The sequence below is a fragment of the Alosa sapidissima genome, chromosome 24 (genome assembly GCF_018492685.1).
Source record: "Alosa sapidissima isolate fAloSap1 chromosome 24, fAloSap1.pri, whole genome shotgun sequence".
Taxonomy (NCBI): domain Eukaryota; kingdom Metazoa; phylum Chordata; class Actinopteri; order Clupeiformes; family Clupeidae; genus Alosa; species Alosa sapidissima.
In genome coordinates, this window is record NC_055980.1 from 3,641,979 (window position 1) to 3,661,461 (window position 19,483).

Genomic DNA, 19,483 nt, shown 5'->3' on the forward strand with positions numbered 1-19,483 from the left:
TATGAACCAATGCCAAATCAAGGCCATTGTCAGTTGCATCACTCCACCATTTTGACCATACTGTGCTCATCTTCACCAGTTAAGACTCAAGCACACAACTAACATCACAGCAGTTTTTTTTGGCAGATAACCAGAGCTTATCAATGCAATGGTCTCTAAGGATTCTTGGTGAGTATCTTACTAAGAGGTTTCCTTGTTTTGCTATTGTTTTGCTATGATTTGTATTATATTGGGTGTACCTATTGAAGACACTCACGAAAGGTTCTTCAGGACTATTAAATAGTTTCTCTACATGGTAAGCTGCTGTCACAGTCTAGACATTACTGGGCTTCAACTGTGATTAGGCAAACATTACTAAAAAGCAAAATAATAGAACAAAAAGGATTCATGGACCACCTATGCTTGAATCCAGATACAATGCTCCTTGTATCTGTTTATCTATTATAATTTGTAATTTTATAGTATCTTGTTGGAGCAAGTAAGCCCCAGAGATTATACTATACAGTATGTGTCATCGCTGAAACAAACATGTTGGAAATATGAGATGACATGTATGTGCTTTTCATTCTAGTTCATCTGTAGTCAGTGTCAATGCCTTGTTTCAAGACCTTTGTTTTCTATATTCATATAACCTGTATAAACACCAGCTAATTTAAATAATATTCAGGGAATCTAAATTAAGATAGCAGGGAGAGGTGGTTCACAGACAAGAAATACTTTAATTAAATATTGTGTAAAATGAACATCTTTATACAGTTAAATGTAAAAATGTGGACATAAATGAACAAAAAAACAACAAAAAATACATATGAAATAAAAATGCAGTTTCCCTTAAAGAAATGTTCTACCATTGAGTGAGCGCCTCTGACCGAGGGAAACAAAGCAGTGAGTGCGTGGACTAATTAGTGTAAAACACAAAAAACACAGATTGCAGAAATGATGAAATTCACAAATGCACTTCATGTAACCTTGGGTTTCTTTCACTTTCAAGGTGACTTCTCAGGCTTCCCCACTTAGCCAAGCTTTGTTGAGCTATCACAAAGCAAATACATTGCACATTCATCACTTATTCCTTTCTACAGCTGCCCTTGCTTCCTTGTGGTAAAAGAAAAGAAAAACTTGTGCAGATTGCCAACAGGAAACTTCCCTTTTTAGTTTTTAAAACAAAAAATGCTGCAGTCACTGAACGTTACAACAGGAGATTTACAAAGTGTTACGTGCAAAAAAAAAAGGATGAAAAAAATGTGTGTGTCTCATCTGTAGATTTGGCACAACCAGAAGAAAAATATAATGGGGCAAGAAAATGCTGAGTTGTGTTTGGCTATGAAGCTACTATATATCATGGAACTGATATAAAACACCATGTATATAATATAGAACAGTTTAATTCTGGCGTTTGATCTGTGATATAAAAAATGTATCCTTTAGTCATTCGTCATTTTCATACTCTTCTGGGGGAGTACAGGGAAAAAAATCAAATTAATCAGGAAAATGACAAAAAAGCCAAAAGATGAGGGGTCACAATAATATTTTTTTATTTTAGTAAAAAATGTTTGTGCTTTTTACACCATTGATCATCTTAATGGAGTAATGATTGGCATTGTGGTTTCAGTTTGTTATTAAAACAGCAGAAACATTCCTCTCAGGACACTCGCCATTACGTTGTCAATCAAGAAACTTTCTGCAATATTTTAATAAACATTTGTGGCTAACTTATGGATCCGTTCAAGGCTAAAATATTTTTTTGTTCCCTGTAAACACAGTTTGGCTATGTGGCAAAGTTGTGGGTGGCAGGTAAAAATGACTTTTTACATTCTACAAAACAAAATTTACAACCACAAATTGAATCATCCCCCCTGGGGCTGCTGGACATGCACATTTTCTACTAATATTATTACAGCCATGTGTCACAAACAATTTATTTGACTATACAACAAACAGTTTTATTCCAAAAAGTATTTGTTTAGATAACTTAAAAATTAATATAAAAATAAACAATGGATTTGACTGTTCCTTGAAACATAAAATGAACAAACAAAAGGATGGAATTTTTGACGAAGTAACAAAATTTTTGAAATACAAATGAAATGTAGACATTGCAATCTATTGATACAAAAAAAGCAGATGTCGGCAATGGTTCTTGGCTTAACGCTCTGTGCTGCATCACAATATCAGGCCATGACAAACAATACATACAAGATCAAATAAAAGAATGGAAAGCAATATACAAAATTTCAAAGATAAATACAATATTTATAATTGATATGTTACAAAAAATCCCCTTAGTGACCGCAAGTGTTTATGTGAAAGTGTTGCAATGTATAAGACTATTTTACTCCTTACTGTTTTTGAAGGAATAAAACTCTGTACTAAATATTTAAGTGGATCTGGAAAAATTCAAGACAAGTGTATAAATATTTAGCTACAACTTTGGCAAAATCACAAAAGTCTACAATTGTATAACCACATACAAAACACATTAGGGAGTAAGGAGCTAGAAGTAAAAGGACAACTTTCTGGTACAAGAAACATAGACTTCACAGTAGCCTAAGAATGCAATAGTATACAGTGCTAGCAAAAAGTTGAAAAACATTGCAGATCACACTTGCTTAACAGGAAGCTCTAGCAGTGGAAGTATTTCTTTTTTCTTTTTTCTTTTTTAAACCAACAGATAGTAGCCTTTTGTCTCTGTTGATGTGCTTGTTGAAGGCAAGAGAAGAATTTTTGCAATATCAAAGTTACAATTTCTAACTACAATAAGTTACAAAGTCCATTTTAGATGAAGTAAGCATGATAAAATCTCCTCTGCCTGTCCCTCCCCCATTTACTTTTTCTTCATTTCATGTTAATGTTCTTTTTAAAAAAAAGAAAATCATATATTTATATTATTTCCAGTTTAATGGCTCTGCTGCATTGGCCCCCTTTTTTCTTACCACAAATCAATAAAGAACAAAAAAGAAAGAAAAGGGAAAATGAATTCACATTATAGAGATGCACACAGTTTGCACATCCTTTACAGAGAAACATTCTGAGGCATTTTAATCAGTGTTTTTCATCAAATGGTGCATCCACAAAGTTTCTCCCAACACATAGCAAGAACTAGACATAGCCAAGATCAAACCAGAAATGTTTTATACAAAATAGGCTTTTTTTCATTTTTTTCCTCTTCGACACTGAGAAATGTGAAAATATGACAAGAAATTCAGTCAACAAAATTAAATTGTTCATGACAAAGTTGCTTGCATGTCAATTTGTACTTGTTTGAATAAAATCTTTGAAACAAAGTCTTTTTCCCCTCTGAATAACAGAATTAGTTGTAGATTTTATCCGTGATTGATGATACAGATTCGACCAGAATCTTCTTTAATGTACTAAACATGTCCCCTGAAGCCCATCTGCGGAGACTGGTGCTTGGGATGGAGTGGAAGTGCAATTTACATGGGGGGGACCACCAGTCCAGACATTGCTGTTGAGGAAAAAGGGAAAAGAGAGAAAAGAAAACAAGGATGTTAGTGAAATACTTCTCCAGGCACCAAAGACAGCAAGAACAGGAAAGTATGTCAACTGCATTTCACTAAACACGCTGATGGATATGCCTAAGTGTTGTCAATGGAGGCCGAGGGTGTGTTTGAAACATGGTTGCTGTTAAAGGTAGGTTGGGGGTGGTTGTATGAAGGAGGGAGGAGGGGGTTGCGAGGTGTGCGCTTTTCCAACAAGACATGGAGGAAAGACTTCACTTTTAAAAGAGGAGCTTTCTGACATTTTCAGGAGAAAGCATCCTGCCTTTGCACATGTGTGATATTTCTCTTAGCGTTTTGTTAATGGCAAACAGGGGCCCAGACTCCCTGGAGGCCGTCCATGCTGACAGCTGAGAAACAACACGGTCACTTCTGCTAACGTCAGATACGGACTCTCTGCTCGCCAGTCAAGGACCAGACACTTCTCAGGTTCCCCCAAATTGAAATCCTTGGCTTTTTTCCCCCTCCTCTTTCCCAGCACTGCTGGGAGCTAAATCAACGCTGAAATATTTGCATTCTCCTATTTGCTTTTGTGTTGTGCCCTGGACCTAGATGACATTCCCTACGCATAAGACCCGGCCTAGGATGCGATCAAAGAGAGTGTGTGTGTGTGTGTGTGTGGGGGGGGGGGGGGGGGGGTGGATTCGAAGCTGCAGCCGAAGATGGATGTACTTGCCCACTCCACTCATTTTGACAATTAGGTATCTAGTGAGCTGCTCTGATTAAAAAATAATAATTTCATTGCTTTCAACTTATTTGTGGTGTCATGGTTCGAGTACTTTTAAGTTTGCATAAGCACTTGATGACATGGCATTCCTCATTAATTTCTGCAAACCACATATTAATAAGTGTATGCATGTAGCAGCATGAACTTTAATTTCCCAGTTCATTAGCTCTAACATTATTAATCTTGGATGCACACACTATGGCTAAAACATGTTTTCAAAGCAAACAAGTCGGCCTTGACATAGAGAAAATACAAGTGCTCTTACTGGCCTAAATAAGTCTTTAATTTGTTGAGCTATGCTGGCCTGCTGAGCGAACAATTTCAGACTCCTCTCTGCCTGGTATCATCTCATCAGACCAGCGCTTTCAAATACACTGGCACAGACACATTCCCCAGCATATCTCCCCACATACTGCTGATTTTCAGATGCCTGGGTACAATATAGCACATGAAATCTTTATGCTCTTGGCCTTTTAATGGCATCATTTTAGTAACTACAGTGAAAAAACATGAATTTTTAATTGCGTACAATAGTCATTCCAAACCAGACGATCTTCAACGAGGAAGAGTGACTGCTTTCTAAGGGCCGTGAACAGGGTGATCTTTAATCCCTGGGACATTAAAATACCATCCAGGAGAGCTTGTCTGAGTTACACGAAGTCTATTCACTAAGGACCCAGACTAGGCACAGTGGGGTCAACCCACCGGGGGAGGAGTGGGGGGATTGTGAATTTTAATGTGGACAATGTTCAGTTTAGATTAGTTGTGGGAGAAGGACCCTGGCCTGTGCTATCAGGAGACACAATAGGACGACTAGAAGACCTCATGTTGTGTGTTTGTCAAAGATTAGCACATTCTGCTTGTGAATTTATTCTGGCCTTAATGTGAGATGCTGTTACTCCACTGTACCATACCAGTGAGAGTCAAAAGGAGGGGAAACCTCTAGAGGCTCTTAACTTCCCTTAATCATTAATGTAAGATAAATAAATCAATAAATAAACTCGCGCATGCACATGCACACATGCATACATGCATAATCTGTCCTTCCATCCATCCAAACACACATCCATCTCTTCAGCCAGTCATCCATCCACAAATACATAATTGATGGGAGCCAGCCATACAAGTGTAAACCAGGAATAGGCCCGTGTATGGTAGCTGTATTTGGGTGGATGGGGAGGGGTGTCAGAAATGATTTCCAGTGACCCAACAGGTGAGGCACTATAAAAGGAGGGAGGGCGGCTCACCTTGAAGTCCATTGCCATTTGCACTGGTGCAAGAAGGAGGTGGAGAGGCTTGGGGTCTGACAACAGGGGCAAAGGCGCTCTTTTGTTTCACTGCAGAGATGACATTGGCAGGTGAGAATGAGAAAATGCCGTGTGTACTGCTACAGTTTGAAGAGAGGCTGACCGAAGAGGCTGCCATGGTAGGGCTTGACGGCACTACTGCAATAAAGCAAAAATAGTCACCACTCAGAGAGCTGTTCACGGCATAGACGAATCAAAAAAGACTGATTTAGAATTGGTTCGGGCCTTGCCTCTTTTTCAAATCAAATATGGGAATGAGGAAGGAATTAGGGAAATGACCATGAATGCGCGGTGAAAAAATACTTGAATGATATGGGTTTTTGAGGGGGAAAAGAATCAAACTTTGCTCAGAATATGGATTGAAAAATAAAACTTTGGGGGAAAGTGCTGATGAATATGAGTTGAAATGTGGTGTGTAGTGTCCTGCCTTGGCCACTCTCTGGATAATAGGTTTTCCAATAGACTCTGACTATGGAAATTTGTGGGGATTTGTTGTGTCCACCTTATTGTTTCTCAGATTTGTCTAGTGGCCTACTCCATAAGTTGGACAGACTTTTTCTATTTGAATTGTTGTTTTTCATTTGTCATTGATTGGCTATTGGCTGTTTGTTATTTTATTGTTTGTTTGTTTTTTGAGGTCAAATTGTAAATGTCTTTGGGTGTTCAGCCTCCAGAGTCACCCCTCCTTTTATCCAGTAGCACACATTCACAACATAAAAAAACAAACAAAACAACAAAACACAAAAAAAATAGAGGAGTGTCAAAAACAACAAAGGCACCAGAGGTTTGGAGAGAAGTGGAAGGAGAGGGCATTACCTTGATACTTACTGCCGTAGGGGGAGTTGGCAGAGGAGCCGTTGAGGAATCCCGGTGAGCTGGGAACGCCCAGGTTGGGCATGCCCGCATTGCCGTAGCCGTTCATGCTGTTGCTTACTGTGTTGTAGTTGGACTGCTGCGGGGTGCTGCTGGGGACGTAGCCGCGGGGGGATACGCTGCTCGTGTTGCGGCTATAGCCCACTGTGGAGGAGAGGCGAGGGTTAACAGGACCGTGCCATACGCCAGGGGATGGAGTACAACTTGGGGCTCTGGTTTCCTCCACAGGTAGAAGCCTTCCTCTGTCCACAGATGCCAGTCTCTTTTATTCTCAGAGTGACACTTGTGCTTTACTATCTTCCCATGAATGCACTTGACAGCGGGACTTAACATTGTGTGTGTGTGTGTGTGTGTGTGTGTGTGTGTGTGTGTGTGTGTGTGTGGCTACACGTCTTAATAAGACACATAAAGGTGTGTGTCAAGGAGAGGGTTACACATGTGCGTATTCATGAGCCCGCGTGTGAGAAGGCAGCCATGATGATCGCCCCTGATCTTAGCAGTGGCAACAGAGAACAGATGTGAAGCTATTATCAGCGGTGGCACTGAGTGAATAGCAGGAGCGGTCACTCACTGCCAGGCATACAGGGAAGGTAGTGACAGTGTCAGGCAACCTCCTGGGAGATTAATTAGAGACAGCCAGGGAAGATAGAGCTGCAACAGGACGGCCAGGAAAAAAACTGCCCACATTGAGGGGCTGGCCAGGTAATACTTAAAGGTTAAAAGATAGATTAGTTGTTGTTTTGTGTGCAGCTTATCTTCACTCATGGCTACATACCCAGGTCATTACCCTGAGATGTCTCCGAGACGTTGACTGCCAGTTGACTGCCGAAGGAGTTGACTCCCATCATGCCTCCGTGGGACGCGGTGTTGGCGAGCGAGGGGATCTGGTTGTGGTTGCGGGGGACGCTGTACAAGGCCTCTGCGATGTCGGCCGCCCTCTTCAGAATGATCTCCTGGAGACAGAAAGGGGAGACATTTGTTATGCTGGGCTCCTCATTGGTTTTCAACACGGGCGCGCACACACACACACACAGAGATGGATGGCTTTCAATCCTTAACAGTGCCAGGATTTTAAAAGAGCACATTCTATTGAGTTTTTTGTGGGTATTTCCTTCAAATAGTCCATGAGTATTTTTTGGATCGACTATTTCCACAATCAGTCAGAGGAGAACAGAGATAACAAGGAGAAGGGTAAATGACATTTGAGCTCAAACACATCAAGCACACTTGACTAAACCCTGCATTGAGAACCATATGGTTCAGCTCCGCTTCAATACTGGTCAAAATTGAAGTAACAGGTTGATTCAATTGGATGTATCAAAGCTTCGTATCATATTTGAACAACACTGCTGGGTAAATTTGTTTGGGAATTTGCATTAGCAACCTTTTGGACACAGTTCAAGGTTATTCTTTCATTTAAATAGTTCTCTGTGTGTATATGTGTGTGTGTGTGTGCGTGCGTGCGTGCGTGCGTGTCTGTGTGTGTGTTATATGCGTTTTGACTGATTAACTCTGCTCTCAGATGTGTGTGCAGGAGCCAGGATTGGTGGTGAGAGGAGAGAAAGAGAGAGAGAGAGAGAGAGAGATAGAGAGAGAGAGAGAGAGAGAGAGAGAGAGAGAGAGAAGCAGGCTCGCTGAGAGCAATGACACCAACACTACAGTACAATGGCCCTGAGGCCTCTTTGAAATGTATGAAGATGAGCGCACCAGAGAAGAGAGCAGAGAAAACGCTGATTTAATTATGGAGAATGTACACAAAAAGCAAGCTCATTTGCATGTGGTTGCAGGGCGAGGGATGTGTGTGTGTGTGTGTGTGTGTGTGTGTGTGTGTGTGTGTGTGCGTGCATGTGTGTTACCTGGTTGTTGTGGGGCATTCCGTACAGTGCCTCCACAAGGTCAGCAGCCCTCTTCAGCAGCACCTCCTAAAAGAGACATGAGAGAGAGAGTATGCAATGAATCATACAGCACCAGCACTGCCATTGTGGTGAGCTTCATTTACCTTCCTTGGCAGCTAAAGCCAATTACATAGGGCTACCTTTCATTTTTATACCATGTAAGCTTTATACTGTATATAATAATAAGAAGAAGAATACAAATTATTATTATTATTATAAATAAAAATAAAAATGCATTTAACACATTACACATTAGTTACATTCAAGAGCAGATATGAACCTGAAGTGGTTTCAGTACTTTTCAACCTTAGAGCTAAATCAGTAAAAAAAAAAAATAAAACGTCCATTTTAATGTCGCCTTGTGGGTATTAAACAAACAAACACGCCGTGGAGATATGAAAGGCACAGGCCCTGCATTTGGCTGCTAATTCCTAGCACTTTAGTGGCAAAGAACAATGAGTAATTTTCCATATCTTAATTAAACTGGCAGAGTCCTTTAAGACAACATCTCACCCCTAATTCATGCCCCAAATTTGCGGGAGAGTTCAATGCTCATTCCTCTTTCTTCTGAACAATAAAGTGAATTAGCTCGGGTTAATCTAGTTCTTTCATAATGACATTAGGAAATTTTTCAATTAACCTCTTTCACTGCCTGTTGTAAAGGACTTCATAAATGACTTCCCATCCAGCGCAGGCTGAGTGCCTGTGCCCTGGGACACGGATGCACACAATTTTGTTCTTATCCATGTCTGCATGCCTCCCCCTACTTATACAACAACATGGATTAACTTGCCGCTTAGCTTCCTTCAAAAATTAGGACGGGCCTGCCAACAGCCCTGTTCCAGTGCTGTGTTTTTCTGCCAGATTTTTTGGCTGGTTTGCCATTTTTTTCCCCATTTTCCCCATCCCTACTCAAATAAGACCACAGAAACCTCTTTGGAGTGTCTCCTCTTTTAAGGATTAGCGTCACCAAAACAACATCTCTCCAGACTCTCCCCAATGACCACTCACTTCTATGAATGATCTGAACACAGAGGCAAAGAATACATTTGGAGAGGAGCTCATTCCTTTCATTTCCCCACACTGATAACTTCATATTTTGCCACGCCATTTTTATCACTGTAACATTTTTTGATTTGATAAAACTGTAATTGGGCATTTTGTTACATCCTCTATACTAGCTTATTGCTGATATTAGGTGAAATCTGTCATTTCAAACACATTTTCCTGGCTTTCCTGGAGAGAGCCGCATCCGTGCATGAGGCCTCCTGATCATGGCTGAATGCGCAGTTCATTCCCAACTCTATCCACCATCTTGGATCCTTTATTTATCAAGATTAATCGCAGAAGGCTTCGGCTTCTTACACGCGCCATACGTTTACAGGAAAGCGCCATCTAATCTGGAGGAGTTGCCGGCTGGATGGCTCTTAAAACGGTCATTTACCTCTGAAATTGGTGTCTATGCTTGATGTTGCATGCATCTATTTTGCATACAAATAAAGAATTACACTTGTCAGGAGGCAGGTACAATCAATGAAAGGCACAGCTGTCTTAATCTGGTCTCATCAGCTGGGGCCGCTCTCCCTGAGTAAGATGGAGTGTTTTCCTGGGCTGCTAATAATTACTCATAATCTTTTCCGTCATATCGCAACACTTTTTACATGCCTCCCAATTTTAAGCAACGATTACGACAATTAAGATTGCCACGTTCACAAAGCCGTTCTTCATCTCCAGTGCCCTCCTCGTCCATATGGTACTTGGCAAGCGAAACCATAAGGATAGTTTAAGAAAATTACGTCGCCTCTCATCCTTAATCTGTCATTTACCGTGAGGTGTCTTAACTAATGAACCGATTTGCCAGGCTGCGCTTAAGTGGTGGTCTAGTTGTGTCAGGAGAAGTCGTAAGACGTAACCCAATCAGTCAAGGGTGTTCTGAATGAGTTTGTTTTGTTCCAGCCTCCACCTCTCAGGCAGTGCGGCTCACGCTGTGAATATGATTAGCCCGAATGGTGTTCGAGGAGCATTTCAATGTAAATTTCTGAGTCACGATGATAAGTGTAATTGACTCTCGTTTTTTTTTCTTTTTTTTTTTCACAGGGACATAACAGACTCCAGGTTAAACGGAAACGATTAAAGCTCAAAACGAATCCAGGCACTCGTTTCATGACAAATGGGTAGAGGTATTATTACAAGTGTTCATTGTTATGCCCATGGTCGACAACCATTTAAACAGGTCTTATCATTGCCTCTGCCTCTCCTCAATATTTTGAGTGGTATATATTATCACAGTTAAAGAAGGTAACCAAGGTGATGTGGCTTCAGGTGCTGATGTCATTATAAAACTGTAAAGCAATTATTCTGTTAGTTCTTGCCTGGGGTTATGAATACATTGAGAAGTGTGGGGCCAATAGATGTAGCTACTTCAAAAAGCAGGGAAAAGAAGATGAATTTTAATGCATGGGTAATTGCTCAACATGAATGCATTTCTAATAAATTTTCTTGTATATTAGATTGAAAAGGAAGTGGAATAGATCTGTGTTTGCAAGGTGAAACAAGGGGAAATGGGATGGGGGATTGGGTGCAATTAATTCCTCCTGTAAAAAAGCCAGGTTCCCACTATATGATTTGCTATGAAGATTATTTGATAGAGCATAAGTGAATGTATGAGGACTGATCAGATTCTCATTTCACTGTTTGCTCCCATAGCTGATGTCGGAGAATGGATAACATTGTTTTCAAATAACATCTAAAAAGAGTGAGGATTCTCCAGTCCCATTTGCAATCTTCTTCCTTATCACCTGAGCAACTCCAGTTATTGCCTTTATTTCCAGGCAGGATATTTGTATATAAATGTGTTCATTTACGCCCCTCCCCTCGGATCAGCCCATAAATCTGGACGTTATCTAAAATTAGGATGGCAAACTTCAATTCGGGAGGAAGTTTCTGCATGCATGCATGCATGCATGTATGTAGCTGCAACATTATTAGTGTCCAAAGCAATACAAGCACACCATATTGGCTTTCTGTCCCACCACAATTACCCATCAAACCCTACACATTACGGATCTCATGAAAAAAAAAAACAGAAGAGGGTAGAGCATGGGGGAGGAAAATGTTCCACAAATCAATATTGTGGTAGTATTATCCAGTGCAGGGAGAAGCCGTAGAGCGTGGGTCAGTCCCCAGCCTTTGCCTGGCTGACTAATACACACTTTACATTCTCCCACCCCTTCCACCAAAGCCTTTACCCGAAACCCTTATTACAGCCTCCTCGCCTTTCCTCGCCACGTCTGCCGCTGATGTTACTTTATTCCATTTCTCCGCTCATTCAAAATATATGTAAGGGTCAATTGCAGCTTTGCGCGAAGCGTGCTCTGACCCCGCTCGACGGCTGACTTAACAATGATGAATGACTTGGCACTTTCATTTACATGCCGCTGAACTCTACATTTGGGTCCATTAGAAGGCAAAATCAAATATTTATGTTGTTTATTGGAACTGCTAGATTCCATCTCTTTCCTGGGATCGCCTTCTGTGAAGTCTCAATGGTGAGGTTTCACCTGAATTAAGAGGGGAGGAGAAAGGCTCCCGTCTTGGTGCACAAGGGTGAGCAAGCTGGGGGCTTTTTTTTGTGATGCATTTCCTGAATTGCTTCGCTAACAGAGATTGCTTTTGTTAGCCTCTTTTCTCCCAAAATAATGCTCTATTATCAGCACATTTTATACGTTCTCTGGTGCTTACAAAAAGAGATCAGGAAAGCCTGAGAGAGAGAACAAGATCTGCACAAAAAGAGGCAGCCGGGGTAGGCTTTTTCCTTTATTGGTAATAGATAGTTTGAAGCATTTACTGAAACAAGATTTTCTGTCCAGATATTGCTCTCCGCAGAGAGGAAAAAAGCCAGATGTAATTGAAACACATCATGTAGTGAGCACTGACGCCGTTGAGGGGTTTTTAGTTTAGCCCATGTCAGTGAGAGTCGGCTGTGTAAAAGCGCCTGCATTTCAAAGTGCTCATTGGGAGTTAATAATATAGCATGGGCACACACTGAGTTCTAATAGATATTTATATTATATCTGTTATTAGACCTCTGAGGTGGTCAGCTCTCACTGAGCACCCAGGATCTGAGTGCAGAATAATAATCTCTTAACGTATTATTAAGAAAGCCCAGAGCTCTGCATGTCTCAAATGGGAAATTAGCAGGTTTTCTATTAGCAAGGGTGCGAGTCATAGATTGTATCAAAGGGAAATGGGAAAAAAAGACAGAATCAAAGAAAGGGCCAAAAAATGATTCGCGTGGCTTTTCTTTTATGCCACACATCAAAACAACAGGCCTGTGATATGTGTCACCCACATGGGAACTGGAGGCAAACGGCTTCTTTGTGGAATTCAAATGAAAACGGGCCCTGCAGATATTAATGTGTGGACTTCATTTATTAACCCGCTAAGACAAGGACTTATAACAGAAAGCTTTGTCAACAAAAGATTAAACTGGATCTAGCTTTGGAAAATGAAAGGAAAACAAGAGTGGAATAATCACAGATCAGAGAGGGCCCCGCTTAGATTACAATCACCACAGCTTACTGGAGTGGAAAAATGTTTAATTGAACTATTTCGCCACAGCAAAAGTTTGATCTGCTCTCCCTGAATCCAAACACATTGGTCTAGGCTGCCGAAGCTGTTTGTGTATGTGTGATTGCGTATGTGTGTGTGTGTGTGTGTGTCTGTGTATGTGTTTTGCACTATTGTCTTTGAGGGACTGCATAGTGATGACTTGCCAACAGAGATTGCATGCACTAACTGAATTGCGTTGAATTGTTTCTCTTCATAGGCACATTTTTATGATAAATAGGAATGTTTCCCCTCCCCAGACATATACAAATACAAACACAGAAACACACACAACCACACACACAACCGCACACACACACAGTCCACTGACCTTCGGTAACCTCTCCGGATCACCTGGATGTCTTGGAATGACCTTCTGCAGCCTCTGGAATCCGTAGTCGATAGTGGGCTCATTCAAAGCTAAAGCACAAAACAGGGAGAGGATTGGTTAGGGTCGAAGCAAACAGAGCTCCCTCTCATTGCCATGCAGCCTTTTGTGTGTCTTTGTTCTGCAAAACATCATCACAGTACCTACCTCAGAATTTATGCACATTTCAAAGTATTTTATACATTTGGTGAGCCTGCTAGCCCATTTGCACAAGCACTGAACACACTGCCATGACAGAGTGTTTGTTTTACTGTGGATAATATCCCAGAATGCCAGAAAAAAGAGGGTAAAAACCAATGTGTATGTAAAAACATTTTTTCTCTCTCTCTCACTCACTCTCCCACTTCAGTTATTTGGAATGATACACACAATAATTGATCAAATAAATTCTAAGGGTTGGTCAATACATTATGAATGAAGCAGCCACTGAGCACGATGGCTCGGTACACACAGCAATCATGCCTGTCAGCCAGTGATGTCTGCATCAAGAAGCAATCTCTGTACACTTACACGATTTATGGCAAAGTGGCAATGATGACATATGTCTGGCTATTGCCAACCACAGATTTATCCCCGGCTCCTTTTTTTCCTCCTCGGGAATATTGCCTGAGTGCAAACTAGGCAGGAGGAGCACTTAATCTTGCAAAGCTTTAATAATCTGTGAATGGCTGACTACAAACTGATGTAGGGCACTATCATTCTACAGCTGCACTGAGCTGGCCTCATGAAATTGCAGGCCACAAATAGTAATTAATCTTTTTTGCCTTCTCTCCTTTCTCTCTTTTTCTCACTCACTCTCTCTCTCTCTGCCTCTTTCTTTTCTCCGTACTTCTCTTCACACGCCCAGCCCCCTCCCTCTCAGATTGTAATTTTGAGTATGAACGGGGCGGCCTCATAAATCAGGCCCTGTGCGCCGCGCGCGCCCACTACATGAATCATAATCCCAACTCCGACGGACTGCACACATTGTGTTTAACAAGCTTTAGAGGGAGTCGTGGAGGTCTATTACCAGCAACCCTCCTAAACCCCCCCCCCTCCCCCCCAAACACAAAAAAACAAAAGGGCCACTGTGGGCCCCTGAGGCCCCTAGAGGAAGATGTGGGGACAAGAGGGAGCCACAGCAGTGAGCGGCAGCAGCAAAACACTGATGAGGCAGTGCTTGTGCTGGATGTAGATATCATTCTCAGCACAAGTGGCTGTGCACGGAGTGTGGTAAGTGCTGCAAGCTCCATAAATCAATGTTGGTGATGGTGGTAGTAGTAGTAGTGGTGGTGGGGGTGGTGGTGTGTTTTTCCCCTCCTTCTCCCTGTTTTGAGGCTAATAAGAACTGCCTCTCTCTGCTCATTACTTAGCCTGCAATTTGAGTCCATCACTCATTATTCAGCATGTGATTTAGTGATTAACACCATCCAGCTCAGTGACTATGTTGAAAGCAAGCAAACATGAAGGGGTGATGGAAGGCAGGCAGCCAGCCATGGCCACTCAAGAGGCTGAGAGAGAAAGAGATGGAGAGAGGTGGAGATAGAGAGAGATAGATGGAGAGAGGTGGAGAGATAGGACTGAGAGAGAGATGAAATGGGGAAGGGGGCAGGAGTTAGGGAGACGGGACATAATACCAGACAGTGCTAACTTCCTCAAAAATAATTGGTTGACTTTATGATGAAGTGGCACAATTATGGGAGGGGTTGAGGAGCGGGAGGGAGGGGTTGGCGCGGGGACTGATCAATGTGTCGGTGCGGTGTGGCTCGGCGCCGGCGGTCGGCTGAGGGACGCGTGGCAGTGTACGGCGACAGCCGTCTGACAGGCCTGATGCAGTTTGACGTGCCATCATGCATCCAGGAAAGACAAAGAGCCAACGCCGGCATGTGGAGTAAGACGTCCTCTTGTTAATAAAGCATTGATCCTTCCTCCGTATTGATTTTACATGACATGGCTTTCACAGGAATGTAGGAGAGTCTCTCTCTCTATCTTCCCCCTTCCTCTCCTCTCCTCTCTCTTTCTCTCCCACACACACGTTCTCTCTCTCTCTCTCTCTCCGTCTCTCCCTCCCTTTACTTACACACAGGGAAGGTAAAGGTGGACAGACGGCCGTTGCTTTTTTGCACCGACTCTGTGATGTAAATTCTCTATGTGTAAAACCACTTCATAATCAGCACATTAATCATCTCAGCCTGTCACCATTGTCTTTTGGGACAATTTGTCATGTCTGTGGCCTGGGCCTACACAAATGTGTCAGATGGCGCAATGTGGAGCATTGGGAATGTAAGAGTGTAAGAGTGTGTGTGTGTGTGTGTGTGGGTGTGTATGTGTGTGTGTGTGTGTGTGTGTGGGTGTGTGAGAGAGAGTATGTGTCTGTAAGAGGGGTAGATGAGGTAGTCCCTTCCAGGTCCTTAGGTATAGAGAGGTTATTGGAAAGATAAGAAGGTGCCTTTGAGACACATGCACACACGCACACACACATGACCACACAAATAAATAACCCCCACGCACATCATACACATAAACAAACACACACACACACTTGCCCACTCCCAGGCTGAGGAGCAACATGTTGCTTTCTCATCTGTTAGCGAGAGGCTGATCATTAAAAGGCCTCTGGCTTGATAAATTTTGCCTGATGGAACTCGGTCAGAGCGAGATAAATGCTCATCGGCTATTGATTTCATGCTAATGTGCGAAAAGAGGTCACAGAAACCTTCATTAGCACCGAGCGTACACTCCAGACTTCTGATAGCAGGACTCCCTCACTTGCAGTACAAAGACACACCAGCACCGTCTGTCACAAGCCCAATGCTCCCTCCACGGCTAATAACGGCTCTAATGAATGGAGAAATGAGACTTAGTGCTCGCACTTTATAAATCTCGTGCCATCATTCGGAGGAAGCGCACGTTACAGACCCTCTCTTTCTTTTCTTTTTCTTTTTCTTGTGTTACCACTCTGGTTCTTTTGAAGATTATCACGTTCGAACGGCAGTGTGAGGTCTCCATCACTTTTTATCATTTAGCCTAATTGCATTTGCACGGCCAGCATGGCAGTGGTCCATGTAGGAACGCAGCCCTTTTGACTCGCCATCGCCGCTAATGTCTGTGAACATTCAAAGTGCCAACATATTTGCATTCAGGAATTACAATGAAATTGCCAATCTCTTTGTATTAGGGGGAGCAGTGACAAGTGCTTGAGAGGAGAAAGAGGGGGTGGGAGGCTGGGTTGAGGGAGAGAGAATGAGAGAGACATAGGGAGAAAGAGAGAGAAAGAGAGGGAGAGAGAGAGGGAGAGAGAGAGAGGAGTGTAAAGGAAGAAAAGCCCTTTGAGAGGATAATTCTGAGATGATATGAGGGGGAGTGTCGGGGGTTGACACAGGAGTAAGTGACCCACTCTCCTTGCCTGGCTGTGCCTATCTCCTATTCTTTCCACTAGCAGCTGGGAAATATGCACAACAGATTGAGTAATAACAGTCTAAATCCACCCAGAGTCCCCCATACCCCACCCACCTACACACCCACCCAGCCCTGCCCTGCCCTGCTCTCAGCCTGGGACGCAAACACACACACAAAGAGGGAGAGAGAGAGAGAGAGATAGAGAGAGAAAGAGATTCACCCCTCCTTTCCCCTTTTCTCTCTATCTCTATTACCCTACCGTATGGACAGAAACCCTTCCAACACACACACACACACACACACACACACACACACACACACTCATAAATACACACTCAAGTACACATGCAGTCTCCCCTTCTCACCTCCCTCCCTCAATCTCAGTCTTGCTCACATGCACACACACACACACGCACACTCACGCACGCACACACGCACACACACACACACAGAACGAGAGCACATAAATCCTGGAATTCCAGGGCTCCCGTGGATGCGGGTAGTGGCTGCTGGCACTTCCTCGTGGCCCCTGCGCTGGGCCCCGTCTGAGCCTTCCTCCTGGCCCCGGCCCCCGGCTAATCAATACCACTTTCCTGTTTTAGAAGCGCCTAATTATGAGGTGGAGAGATTGTCTGACCTTTCACCTGCCGCGCATTACTTTGCTGATATTAAGATAAATTGCCCGATTTTGGGTAAACATATGCTGCAATTCAAACTGTCAGCACCGGTTTGCTCAGGGATAATTTGTATTGATCCCCCGGCTTCTTCCCAATTTTGCTTACTGACCTCATGGATAATTAGAGAGGGAGACCACTGTGAACTGGTCGCCAGACTACAACCCAGCAAGTGCTTCAGGGCAACAAAGAAAAGAGATGGAGGGGGAATGTGTGCATGTGTGAGTGCTTGTGTATGTGTGTGTGTGTGTGTGTGTGTGTGCGCATGTCGTATGTCTGTGTGTTATGGTAATATGTCTCTCCTCATGTTTGGAGGCCTGGCATCTGTCCGCGTCCGGCTGTTTTGTTTGGGACGTCATTCGTCATGCGTTTGTGTTTGTTTGTTTTATCCTGTGTCCAGAGTGGTTCCACACCATGAAGCACAGCCTTCCAGCAGAACCGCGCGTCTGTCTCTATGTGTATGTGTGTACAAGTGTGTGTGTGTGTGTGTGTGTGTGTGTGTGTATGTATGTGTGTGTGTGTGTGTGTGTGTGTGTGTGTGCGCATGTGAAATCAAATTAAGTGCATCTCTCTCCGAAGGACTGTGATGAATTATGTAGGCCTTTCATAAAGGGGGAAATGTGCTTGCTAATGAGCTAGCATGCTTTCGCTTCATCCTGCACCATAAATGACAGGAAAGGGAGAACAGAACGCAAGAGAGATGGAGGGAGAGAGAGAGAGAGGGAGGGAGGGAGGGAGGGAGGGATAGAGAGAGAAGAAAAAACAAAGAAAAGTGGAGAAGTCACCGGTCCCTGCAGGCTGACAAATCTCAAGCTGAAGTGAGGAGAGCAGCTCTGGGGTCATTATGTCTAGTTACTCTTGCCACACCTCATTTAGAATGGAGGATGCATGGGAATGATCAGATGCCTAAAACATGTTGAGGTTGGTGTATTTGTATGTGTGTGTGCGCAGTACCTACAGAGGCACATGTGTGAGTAAGTGTGGTGGCACAGGTGTGTGTGCTGGTGTGTGCTGGTGTGTGTGTGTATGTTTGACAAAGAGTGAAGGTGAGTGGGTGAGAGAACTAGATGTAGATGTTCATGTGTGTGTGTGGGAGGTGCGGGGAGCGTGTGTGTGTGTGTGTGTGTGTGTGTGTGTGTGTGTGTGTGTGTGCGTGTGTGCGTGTGTGTGTGTGTGTGTGTCTGCTTCCTCATGTGTGTCAAGATGGATGCTTTGACCTTGTTCTCACAGATCCTACATTGTCATTCTTCAAAGCTGACACTCTATACAGTACAAGATGGTTGGCAGTGACAAGCTTTTATTTCACAACAAGAGAGGCTTGCCATGATGATAGCAGTCAACTAGGAAGAAGTGGGTTTTAAACAGCTGAACTCATAATGAGCTTTTTTGAATCCACGCTGGAATCTGCCAAGTATATGATAAACAACTATAATATTTTATAGGTTTTCATATGTGGGGGGAAAGACAGGAATGTTAATTCCTTTCCTAGCTAATATATGGGTATATATGGGTGTGGCAGGAACCTTCGCAAGAAAATCTCAAAAAGTCACAATTCTTTTTTTGCGGGGAGCACGCGAGACAGGACAGGCGTGTGACATGCTCTTCCCTGCACCGATTCTGATGACTTAACACACTTTGTCAGCTTTTTCCTCCCGCGCGCTGCACTGCGCACGCCATTAATGTATTCCTCGCCCAAGACTCATTTGCTTCCATCCATTTCCTCCACTGAGGAGGAGTCTAAAAGACCATCATGTGCCCCGATCTGACACCTTGCGAGGGGGAGCCGGCTGAGTGCCGACGTCGGGCCCATGTCAAAACGCGCCGGTGGCTCGGTGCTTGCCACACACAGAGCCTCAGCCCCAGCCAGAGCCTGGCACTCGGAAAGAGGCAGAGGGCGATAATTGGGTTTGAGGATGCTAAAATGGAGGGTAAAATACTGCGAGGAACTACACGCCCCTGTAAATGCACACACACACTTTAATGTTTGGGGTGGAGGGAGGGAGGGAGGTGGAGGGGGGCGTGTTGAGGAAAAAAATCGAAAGAAAAGAAAATACACATACATACACACACACACAGAATTAGCAGGCCGTGCCAACATTCCGCACTACCATTACT

General features: G+C 43.2%; 1 protein-coding gene across 19 annotated transcripts in view; it reads right to left on the bottom strand.

The window, feature by feature from the left end:
- Window positions 1-699: 699 nt before the first annotated feature.
- Window positions 700-19,483, bottom strand: part of ebf3a (EBF transcription factor 3a) — a 95,129-nt gene continuing 76,345 nt past the window's right edge. For 4 of the 19 annotated variants that reach the window (XM_042083309.1, XM_042083308.1, XM_042083311.1 and 1 more), the window contains exons 11-16: window positions 13,260-13,348; window positions 8,282-8,347; window positions 7,201-7,378; window positions 6,381-6,569; window positions 5,493-5,582; window positions 700-3,466 (exon numbers count right to left, since the gene is read on the bottom strand). In XM_042083309.1, the coding sequence (XP_041939243.1) occupies window positions 3,435-3,466; window positions 5,493-5,582; window positions 6,381-6,569; window positions 7,201-7,378; window positions 8,282-8,347; window positions 13,260-13,348 (644 nt within the window). In that variant the 3' untranslated portion in view covers window positions 700-3,434. Of the gene's footprint in view, window positions 3,467-5,492; window positions 5,691-6,368; window positions 6,570-7,200; window positions 7,379-8,281; window positions 8,348-13,259; window positions 13,349-19,483 lie in introns of all 19 variants that reach the window. The other 15 variants (XM_042083298.1, XM_042083297.1, XM_042083305.1 and 12 more) reach the window with 7 other exon arrangements.